At 56.5% G+C, this 11,455-nt stretch overlaps 1 protein-coding gene across 3 annotated transcripts in view; it reads left to right on the plus strand.

Moving 5' to 3' along the window:
* Positions 1–10,691, plus strand: part of CRHR2 (corticotropin releasing hormone receptor 2) — a 43,594-nt gene extending 32,903 nt beyond the window's left edge. For all 3 annotated transcript variants that reach the window (XM_057731937.1, XM_057731938.1, XM_057731939.1), the window contains 7 exons: positions 1,006–1,159; positions 1,681–1,741; positions 3,265–3,337; positions 8,548–8,633; positions 8,833–8,968; positions 9,393–9,434; positions 10,551–10,691. In XM_057731937.1, the coding sequence (XP_057587920.1) occupies positions 1,006–1,159; positions 1,681–1,741; positions 3,265–3,337; positions 8,548–8,633; positions 8,833–8,968; positions 9,393–9,434; positions 10,551–10,691 (693 nt within the window). The remainder of the gene's footprint in view (positions 1–1,005; positions 1,160–1,680; positions 1,742–3,264; positions 3,338–8,547; positions 8,634–8,832; positions 8,969–9,392; positions 9,435–10,550) is intronic.
* Positions 10,692–11,455: the final 764 nt, after the last annotated feature.

The raw sequence follows: 11,455 nt of genomic DNA on the forward strand, positions 1-11,455 counted from the left end.
GGGTCTGGGATCAGCTCAGCTGATTACCTGACAGCCAGGGCTGTTAGAGGTGGACAGAGAAGCACTGAGCTGTCCCTGGGGGCAGTCAGCTCCCGTCACACGGCTCCTCTAACCACCATTCCCCATGGCCTCAGCTCTGAGGGTGCCCTGGGGATGAACCCCTAGGAAAGAAGGCCCAGTAGGGTTAGTTGAGAAAAGCTCTAGCCTGAGGCCAGACCTGGCGGTGGCCTGCAATAGCTCTGGGCAGGCTTATCCTCTGAGGGAGGGGTAGTAGCCCTGCTCAAAGGGACAGGAACAAATCCCCCTTAGCTGAAAAGACAAATGGCAACAACATTCATTTCTTGGCACCTGCCTTTGCCACCTCCATCCCCTTGAACCAACCTGCAAGATGGCATTTTCTCCACAGTGCAATGAGATTCAGAGAGGTATGGACACTTGCCAGAGGCCCTGGCATAAGCAAGTGTCCCTCCAGAGACAGCAGTGTTCCCACTAAGCCCAGAATCTCCTAAACCCAGAGATTTGGGAGGATCACCTCCACATCTGCAGCCCACCTTCACAGACCCTGTACTATTTCAATAACAATTTCTTTTTAATTGACTCACTAATTTTTTATACATGAAATTTCATAGTCTGTCCCAAAATGGAAACCAGTTGGACTCGCTGTGAATTGAAGGTGACCCTCAAAAAAATAACGGTGAAACACAACCGTTGCTGTTCAATTCTAACCTCTCCCCACAGAAAGCTCAGAGCCAGACTCCTTCTTTTATGAAAAAGGAGATTAGAAAGCACTATGGAGAAGTCAGACACCCTTGTACCTGGGGAGCCTGCCACTTTCTGAAAAAGTGAAAGAGAAATGATGAAGGATGAAGCTTCCCAGAATGAGATTCGAAGGTGTTTAATGCCATGTCCATGACCCAACACAAACGACCTCCCCTCCATCAGTGCCAAAGCTGTGAACTTGAGCTTGGCCCCAGGCAGCCACTGACTGCTGTCCGCCCCATGCAGGTCTGGTGCCGCTGCATCACCACCATCTTCAACTACTTCGTGGTGACTAACTTCTTCTGGATGTTTGTAGAGGGCTGCTACCTGCACACAGCCATCGTCATGACCTACTCCACTGAGCGCCTGCGCAAGTGGCTCTTCCTCTTCATTGGATGGTGTGAGGGTCCCGGGGGGACCTGCAGGGTCTAGTGGGGGAGGGTTCTGCTGACAGGGTCTCCTCCCTTCACCTCAGGTCCAAGGACGGGACCACATTCCTGTCTACCATCCCTAGGACAGTTCCAAGGATGCAGCCACCCCTCTCCGTGCTGGCGAGGGAGAAGCAAATAGTCCCTCTGAAAAGACAGTCCACAAATAGCCTTCCTCTTCTTGCCTGGAATGGCCAATCCAAAGACCTTTGTCTCTGGCTTCAAAAGAAAAGCTAGCCAGCTCCACTGCACTATCAAAAAATCTCAGAAAATCACACAGTCCCTCATCTCTCTGACCTGCTTGGAGGGGATGGCTATGAGTGGGGGAGGGTGGAGCAGGAGTGTAGGGACAGGGTCCCCCTGTATGGGTGGCCTGCATTTGGATGATTGGAAACAAGATCCCAGCCCTTCATGGTCCCCCCATGCTGCGTTCTACAAGAGGGGCTCCTGACCTTCTGTCTGTCCACTGCAGCCATGTCTGTCCTTCTTTCAGGCATCCCCTGCCCCATCATCATCGCCTGGGCCATTGGCAAACTCTACTATGAGAATGAACAGTAAGTAAGACAGGCCAGCCACGGGGCCCAGAGGGATGTTAGGGCAAGTCAGCCATGGGCTCTGGCAAAGCCATGGGGCAGGAATTGCCGCCACACCAGGACAGTTCACTTTTCCATTGTCCTTAAATTATAAGAATATCTTTGGCACCCAGAGGTACTCATGTGATAGGTGTCAAGTCAACTTTGTTGAATTGAGTTAGGAATCATGGTTCCTTTAAGTGCCCAATGCATGACCCTCTTGGCCTTTGGTAAGGCCTCCTCCTGGAGTTGGATGTGGCAAGTCTGGCCTGGGACGTATGGAGGAGGCCAAGGGGTCCTGGCTTTCAGCTCAGAGCACATCCAAGGCTGCAGCATTGAGCCTCTCACAGATGCCCGGGCCAGGCCAGTGGGTGCTTGTTTCATTCTGGCATCCCAGTCTCTGCTGGGGTACAGTGTCCCATGCTGGGACCCTCTCTGCACCAGAGACTTTGAAATACTCAGCTTCAGCCCAGATGATGGCAACTCTGGCCACAGGTCAGCCAAGGAGTGGCCGGGAAGTTGGGTGCCACCAGCTGAGAAAAGAGGAAACAGAACGTCAGTCTCTGTATACAAATATTCAAGGGGTCTCTGAGGCTGGAGAGAGCAGATGGGATTTGGGGGCAGGGCCAGGAACGGGATGGGTTCTAGGAGCTCAACATTAGGAAGAGCTCTTAACAATAAGAGCTACCCAAGTGTGAGAGGGCTGCCTTGAGAGATAGTGAACTTCCTGTCAAAGGGGGTGTTCAAGCAAAGAAAAACCCTGGTGCTGGGAGGCTGCAGGGGAGAATCCTACATGAGGCAATGTGCACTGGATGACCCCTGAAGTTGTGGAAGAGAGAATTTCCTGAGGCTTGAAAGGAAAGGCTCTGTGGAGCCCTTTCTGAGGTCCAGTAGAAGTTGCTGGCAGAGCCAGACTGGGTCCTGGGCCAGCCCTCCCCCCAGATCCTGAGGCTTCTCCACGCCCAGCATCCCCAGAGAATAACCAAGCCTCTAGAGGCAGCAGGCTTCCTTCCCTGGGTGAATGAGGCCAGGGATCAGGCTGGGAGAAGGCTTCCGCCTCCACATCTGCTGCTTTGTGTGGCCAAGTGCCTGGCACAAGGAGCGGCAGGTTCCAAGCAATGTGGAAACAGGTGGTACGGGCGGCTGGGCCCTGGGCCAGCGAGGGGGAGCCCAGCTCTCTATTCATGAGTCTCCTGCGAGTCCAGCCCTGAACACAGCAGTCTGGGATGGGGTGGGGGACCGAAGAGGAGGAGGAGGAGGAGGAGTTCCGGGGCCTGCCTCAGTCTGCTTGGGGAGACCAGACCTGCCATGTAGGGCAAAAGGCAGCCCAGGAGTGAGCCAGGGTGGTCAGTGGGGCTGGGGCTGTCCACCCAGGCTTTTTGGGAAGGAGCAGCCATGGAGATTGGGTCTCAGAAAAGATCAAGCCAGAGGACCCTGGCCCCAAGGCTACAGTGGTCCCCAGGCTGTAGTTCAGCAGGCCACTTACAGCTACTCCATCTTTGCAGGTGCTGGTTTGGCAAGGAGCCCGGTGATCTGGTGGACTACATCTACCAGGGCCCCATCATCCTCGTGCTCCTGGTAGGTCCTCAGTGGGAACTGGGACAGGTCTGGGCACCAGGAGGACAGCAGAGGACCCACCCAGCAGAGATGTTGGGGAAGGACAGGGCTGGATCAGCCCCCTGCACACACTCTGTACACGTTACCCCGCTGCCTGGCACCCTTCTCCCAGCTCTCCCTTGCCCACACTCCACACCCTGATGCAGCCCCCTCCCCTCTCTGGCCCTTGGGTTCTTTCTCTGGGCAGAGAAAATCTGACTGGCAGATTTCTAGTGCCTCCGACATCTGACATCCCCTTGCCAGGTACAATGCTGGGACAGCCAGGCGAGGGGGCAGCTGGTGGCAAGAGAAGGGTCTGCGGGATTCTGTTCAGCCCAGCCCTGCACCTCCCTCTATCCACAGCGACCCCCTCCAGGGCCCAGCCCACCACCCCCACCTGGGACAGTGGGACGAATGAAGCGTAATGAGCAATTGTTCCTCATCCAGCTCCCCGCCCTTTGCCAAACGTATTCACATCTAAGGTATAATTGCCGCCATGTCTCTAAACCACAACGAGCTTTAATTAAGGCAGAGTTTAAGTAGAGGCTGCATTCTGCAAAAAATGAATTCATTATATATCATACATTAAAAAAAAAAAAAGACATTCAAAAAAGCCCCATAAGAAATTGGCATTTATGTAAGATTTATTTCAGGCTTGGTAATTTCAGGCTCCTGTATGTACCAGCTTCCTTAAAGGGCCACACGCTTCCTGTGGGAAGCTTGAGAGGGAACTCCATCCCCCTCTTGCACACAGCAGGTGCCTAACGGGGGGTTCTTTGGTCTACCTTGGAGACAATGACTGTTTATCTCTTTTTATTTCCTTGATTTCCTCCCTTTTGTGACTTCCTCCGGGATTCATTTGACCCCCATCTTTGTAGTGTCCTTGATGTATATGAACCAGAGATGACTAGGAAGGTTTTTTACCCATTGCCTGAAATTCCACCATCAGGGCTCCATTCACTTCAGAGATAGAAGCCAGTCCTTGTGAGCAGCCAGAGGGGGAGTTATTGTCCTTGGCGTCCCAGCTGCAACGCGTCACTGATTCTCTCCCTGCAACGCGTCACTGATTCTCTCCCCACCCAGTGTGAACGGAAACCCCATGAGACTTCTTCCCTCCCTGCCAGCTGCTGAGAGCCCATCCTGGAGGGAGGGGACTCCTAATGAGCCTGGGATGCGGCCAAAGAAGGCTGGCCAGGGTGGGGAGCGAGCCCCCTCTGCAAAGATGTTGGACAGCAGTGAGGAAAGGAACAGAGAAGGGGGACAGGTTTGGAAGGCCCAGTACTGTTACCCAACTCCCGCCTCCTCTCCGTGCCCCCTTCTCCTGTTCCACCTCACCAAGAGCCCTGTGCTTGTCTTTCCCTTCGGACCCAGCCCACACCCAGCTATATGCACAGCCAGGGCTTCCAGCTTCCAAGCTCAGCACCTCCAGAAGCTCTATCTTCATTACTTCCAATCCTCACATCCTTGATGCCTGGAAGTAGGGATGATGCTCCCCATTTCACAGATGAAGAACCCGAGAGAGGAAACGGCTGCCCAAGGTCACCAATAATAGCTAGCTGAGCTGAGACTGAAGGGCAGGTCACCCACCACCTCCTGCCGTCCTTTCCATTGGATACCCTGCCACCCCTGGCCACCCCCAGCGGTTCACCGCTGTCTGAGAGACCCGTGATCACTTCTGGGTTCTGGGAAGTGAGTTGGCTGGTTGAGTTTGTAGGAGGCTGTTGTCACTGTTGTTGGCATGGGAAACATTCATTTATCAATTTATCTACCCACCCACCTACTCACCCACTTATTTAACTGGTAACATACATACAACCACTCAGTGCTCTCCGTAAGTATTTAAACCTGTACCGGCCTTCCCAGACAGGCTCCGTAGCTGTCCCCGTTGGACGGGCAAGGGAGCAGAAGCTCAGAAAGGTTAATTGAGCAATTTGCCCAGGGCCACGCAGATGCCAGTTGGAATAGCTGGATAAGAGCCACATGACAAGGACTTGGCGCCAGGTGTTCACGTGGGAGGTGGTCCCAGGAAGCACAGCGAGGGGTGGGAGTAGAAGACAAGGAAGGGAAGAAACCAATAAAGGTGAAGTAATGAGCAAGCTTCCATGGGGCAACACGTAGCAGAGTCTCAGAACTGACCCCCGCTCAGGAAGCTGGGCTATGTATCCACACACTTCATGCCCCATCAGTGGAGGTTGCCCTGGGGACCTTGAATCTCCACATTTCCAGCCCTCCCTCCCCTTCCCATTTTCAGGCTGAGCTAGCTCCCTTGGCACCAGAGAAAGCTTCAGGCTGGGAACTGCCCCCTGCAGCTCCAGGTGAATGGTGTGTGGCACATGAGGTCTGTCTGGAGAAAGCCTTGGTTTCTTGTTCCATGGATGGTGTCTTCCCCAGAAACATCCCAGCTGCCCCTGTTCCAAATGCAAATCCCAGGGCCCCCACCCGCCACTGGGAATCTCTGGGGTGGGTCCAAGATCTGCATTTGGAACAAGTGCCTTTGGTGTGCATACTCTAGTTTGGAGAACTGTGGTGTCCAGGGGCCTTGTGGGCAGGGATGTGAGTTGTCTGGGCTTTCTCCTGGCTTTCTCATCCAGGGCCCTGAATGCAGTAGGACTGAGGACTTGGGCCTTTGAGACTCACCAGAATCCACAGCTCCGGGTGGGACAAGTGGGCTGGCTATGTTGCTGTGAATGTGCGCTACAAGAAGCTGAGGCTGGGAGGGGTAGGAAGAGGGAGCTGAGATGTGCTGGCAGCGCCCCAATATTCAGAACTGGAGGGGAGCAGAGGACACCCCCAAGAGCTGGGACTTCCTCCCCCAGTCTGGGTTTAAAGGACGGGAGGAACCGTGTCCGAAGCCAAGAAGGAAGAGATGTCAGTCCTCCTTCCTCCTCCCTCCCCGTCCACCTCTGCACACGTGCAGACAGGCAGGCTTTGAAAACTGGGTGGGAGGCTGGTGTCAGCAGCTCTCTGGGGGAGGGAGGAAGGTGCCTGTGGTGAAGTGAGACGGCGAGGATGTTGGAAAGGGGCAGGCTGGCAACCAAGCTCAAAAGGAAAGAGTGACTTTCCTTTTGAGGTGGGGTGGGGGCAGCATCACCAACTCCTGCCTAGGGTGAGCAGAGGGGGTGAGGCCTCGTCTCCCAGACCCTCTACACCGGCCCCCGTCCCTGGTTTTGCTTCAGCACATGGGACAGGGGCCTGTAGACCAGAGGTGCTCAGCAACTGCTTATTGACTAGATGGAAGTGTGGGTGGATGGTTAGTGGATGTGTGTATGTTACCTGTTAAATAAGTGGGTGAGTGGGTGGGTAGGTAGATAAATTGATGAATGGAATGTTGAGTAGATATTTGGATGGATGGATGGATGGATGGATGTTACACATTAAATAAGTGGGTGCGTGGGTAGATAAATTAATGAATGGATCATTGAGTAATGTTTGGATAGATGGATGGATGGATGGATGAATGAATGGATGAAAAGATGGATAAGAGTGGGTGGATCATTGAGTGAATTGGTTAGTGGGTTTATGGACAATTAGTGAGTAAGATGTAATGCAGGGAAATGTGGAAGAAATGAGAATATATTTTGATTCCAGCAACCTCTATGCTCACAGAAGTCAGGAAGAATCAGAAAAGGTCAAGTATTTTGTATCACTTGTATGAGAAAATTAGGATGGACCTGTGTGTTAAGGTGACCTCATGATCGAAAAGAATATGCCAGAAACCCAGGAGCTAGAAATTAGCTGAGCCTCAAGAGGAAGCAAGGTGCGGCAGGCCATGGGCAGCCATGGCTGAAAGCATCCCACCAACCCTCACTCTGGGTTCATCAGGCCATGCTGCTGTGGTCGCGAGAGCAGCAGGCTGTGGCTGAGGAGGGAGCCCCCCAGGCTCTCAGAGCATCCTCAAGCCTAGGGGTGATCCAGATGCCACAGGGATGTCTGTCCCATGATGTCTGCCTATGTCCCCAAACTTCCAGCCTGGGATCCAGAACTTAGGAGGCTTCAGAAATGATGCAGTCTCAGGCCCAGGACTTGGGAGGTGTCACACCCCACCCCAAGGTGTGTGTTGTGAGTGTGTGTGGGTGTGTGTGTGTGGGTGGGTGTGTACTCAGGCAAACACATGCACATACGCAGACATGTACACACACATGAGCCAGCAGACACCCCTGGACTAATATGTATGTCCCTCGGAGCCATGGGTACTTTCCTGGGAGAGATTCCCAGGGTGTCAGGCCTAAAACACTCACTTTCCTGTCTACTTGCACTTGGAGATGGATGAAGAGAGACACAGGTGTGTCCGTGTCCCCAGATACATGTTCACACATGAACACACTCCAAGGCAAACACGCAAGCACAGAGCACAGACCCACACAGAGCATTGAGAGGGCAGCACACAGGCACGCAGACAAGCCGACGTGGGCTTACAAGACACCTGCACGCCCACAGAGACTGCATGCAGCACAGGGCTGCCCCCGGAGACCACACGCACAGGTCCCAGGGAGACGCTGGTGCGCAGGCTCCCATGCTGAGAGAAGGCCCAGAATGAAGATAAATGAGGCCCTCCCAGGAGCCTCGGAGTCAGCCCAGCAGCCTGTTCATCTCCATTGCCTCAGGGGTGTCTTCGAAGATTCTAGAGTTTTCTTGGGCACAGGGGACGCGTGGTGAGAGATAATCACTCCTCCCAGCAACCGAGTTATTAATCACTCCATCTGGCCGGTCCGCTCCACCAGGGCAGGCTGTCCTCTGTGCAAAGGGCCTCAGGGAGACCCTCCGTTGACAAGTGGGGGCCCTGCAGCAACAGCGGGGGAGGGCCAGGCAGAGCCCTGGGCTCCCGTGGCGCCCCTGGGGAGGGCACGGGTTCGGGGACACTGAGGAGTCGTGCCTCAGTGTCTCAAGTCAGCTTGACCTTTGTGACCTTGTTCACTGCCTCCAAGGCTGCTTTTCCTCCCTCGGGTCTTGGGGTGGAGACACAGGCCCTGGAGCCCTCAGGTGACAGGGGACTGAGCAAATGGGGTCCCTGCCTGACCTGGCAAGGGAGGAGCAGAGGCTTTGGGACCCCAGGCAGGTGCTGGGGGGTGACAGGGCGGGATGGATGTGCGCCCGGGACGTGGACTTGCAGTGGGAGCAGGGGGAGGTGGCTGCCTCTCGGCTCATCCCCACCTCATGGTCCTTCCTTTCTCCCTCTGCCCCTCCGCCTCCAGATCAATTTTGTATTTCTGTTCAACATCGTCAGAATCCTAATGACAAAGTTACGCGCATCCACCACATCGGAGACGATCCAGTACAGGTAAGCGATGGGGGCTTGACCCTCAGCAGGGGAGGAATGAGGAGGCCATCTGGGCCATTCCCCTGCCTCTGGGGAGGGTCCTCTGAGTCCTCACCCAGAGGCCTCGCTCAGCCTCCCAGGAGACACATCAGCACGTGAGGCCCCGCCTGCAGCGTGGGCTCAGACGGGTCTTGTCATCCTTCCCCCCCCCACACCCCAGGAAGGCGGTGAAGGCCACCTTGGTTCTCCTGCCCCTTCTGGGCATCACCTACATGCTCTTCTTCATCAACCCTGGGGAGGACGAGCTGTCGCAGATCGTGTTCATCTATTTCAACTCCTTCCTGCAGTCCTTCCAGGTGGGGCCCATGGTGAGATGCGGCCACAGTGAGCATCCCTGACCTGGCGTGCCCAGGCGCCCGTGCTCTGGTTGGCGTGGTTCACGTCATACATGCTGAAATACAAGCACGTGCAAACCCTGAACCCAGGCCCTGGCCCCGTCATTCCCACCCCAGGTGGGCCCACGCCTGCTGGGTCAGAGTCACCCTCGCCTTCACCTCCTGCCAGCCCAGCCCCTGCTCTGAGGATTCATGGCAGCCTGTCACTGTCACTCACAGGGGACCCTGGTATGCCTGCGCCACAATGGGGGTGCCCACCCAGCTCTAAGCCTCGGGGTCCTGAGTCAGAGGGCTCCCCCAGCCATCCTGTACCTGCTCCACCCCAGATCCCCCAGGCAGAGCGGCTCCCCGAGCAGGTCACTGACCTCTCCCTCTTCCTTCCCAGGGTTTCTTTGTGTCTGTCTTCTACTGCTTCTTCAATGGAGAGGTACGACACCGGGCCCGGGCAGGCCTGTCCTCAGACCCCACTCCAGGGCAGTTCGAGGGGAGCCCCCCGGCCTTTTGGGAGTCCCTGGCTGTGCTCAGCTCTGCTCTGGAGAAGGGAGGGGAAGGCTGGAGAAGCCACCCAGCTTTGGGGAGACAGGAATCCTGCCTTCCAGCTGTTTTAGAAGGTTGACTCTGCAGGTCAGAAACAATATACTGACTCTCCCCAGTGCACTTGGGGAGCTGGATGGGCAGGAGCCCAGGCCACAGGGGCTCACAGGAGAAGGAAGCCAGAACACAGGTGATGACAGGAGAGCACGTTCCAGGAGCAAGTCAGGTGTGAGTCGTGCATCCAGGCCTTTGTGGACCCAGGGAACAGAAAGACACCTGAGCATCCTCTCCCATCCCCCACTGCCGCAGAGAAGACTACACAGTTCTGGGTGGGATCCAGGGACCCAGGCTCCGGTGAAGCTTGGTTAGCTCAGAAGCCCCAGAATCCCTGTGCGGCAGACTCGGGGGAGATGCTCACTCAGGCCCGTGGTAGGTGGGGCCACACAGTGGGTGCTGGGGCAAAGTGCAGACACCCTCCCAGGGCCCAAGAACTTCCAAACACCCCAGAGGAGTGCCACTGCCATCCTGCGGCCCCTTCGCCTGCCCACGCACAGGGCAATGGCAGGGTCCGCAGGCCTGGGCCTCTGTCAATCAAAGCAGACCCCCTGTAGGAAAGTCCAGCAGAGGAGCCCGCCATCGGCTGGAGAGCAGGGAGAGAAGGAGCCGCTGAAGCCAGCAAATGAGTGCTCACAGAGCATTTACTCTGTCCAGCCACGTGCCAGGTTAGCACGTGGGGCACATGACCCATTTTGCAGACGTCTTCCACGGCAATCCAAACAAGAATAGAGCAGCACCAGGGATCATCAGGTCTTGAGAGGAGTAGCGGTACCTCTCAGCTGCGTGCCGTGCTAAGCCAGGCGGGTCTCACAGGAGGTAGAGGAGGCCCGCGCTGCAGAGGGAGTCCAGCCTCCCTTGATGGCCCCACAAGGGGCAGGGAGCAGGGGAGAGGACTGGCCGGACCCCAGGATAGGCCTCCGCGGGCCCAGCTGAGTCTCCGCCTCCCCCGCAGGTGCGCTCGGCTGTGAGGAAGAGGTGGCACCGCTGGCAGGACCATCACTCCCTCCGAGTCCCCGTGGCCCGGGCCATGTCTATCCCCACATCACCCACACGGCTCAGCTTCCACAGCGTCAAGCAGACGGCCGCTGTATGACCCCTCAGGACCCCCACCTCGCCGGTCACGCCACCAGCGGGACAGCCTTCCCATCCTCCGCCAGTACCTTTCTCTGGGTTCTCCTGGCCGCGCGGGCCCTGGTGGGGGCAGAGGGAGCGGAAAGACCAGCTCTCCAGGCTGGCAGGGGAGAGGCTGTGCAGCTGCTCGAGGGGCTCTCGGCAACCAGCGCCGGCTGGGCCCCAAGTCTCAGTGTGAGAGGGAGCAGAGCGGAGGAGTCACAGGAACGCCCGGAGAAGGGCGGGTCACCGATCTTCAGGCATCGCCCACACCAGCCTCGCTGGCTAGACCCTCACTGTCGCCTTGTTCACCGACGAGGAAGGTCCAGAGCCAGGAAGGGCCTGCCCAAGTCACACAGCTAGTTCATGGCAGCCCTGTGGCTCCTCTGCCCCACGCAAGGCAAGGGTCTTCCCACCAGCAGCAGGGTGATGGTGGGCCCCGCTCCCTGCCTTCCGCCTCTGTGTTCAGTGGCGCCCTCTGCAGTTGGGGGGGAGGCACGGCAGCCGGAGTAAGGGATTCATTCCTCTGGCTTCATTCCAGGGACTCTCACCCAGAAGCCTCACCTACACCCCACCCCTGACCCCATCATCCTGCCCCCGGACCCTTGGAAGGGTGCTGCGTCCTTTCCTGAGAGCCCTCTTCTCAGCCTAGTCCACAGATTCGGGGCCTTGGGGAGGGGCAGATAGGGAGGAAGACGCTGCCAGGGCAGCCATATACGCTTAGACCAAGCGGATACATAATGTAGG

Source organism: Hippopotamus amphibius, chromosome 4, assembly GCF_030028045.1.
Source record: "Hippopotamus amphibius kiboko isolate mHipAmp2 chromosome 4, mHipAmp2.hap2, whole genome shotgun sequence".
NCBI classification, from domain to species: Eukaryota; Metazoa; Chordata; class Mammalia; order Artiodactyla; family Hippopotamidae; genus Hippopotamus; species Hippopotamus amphibius.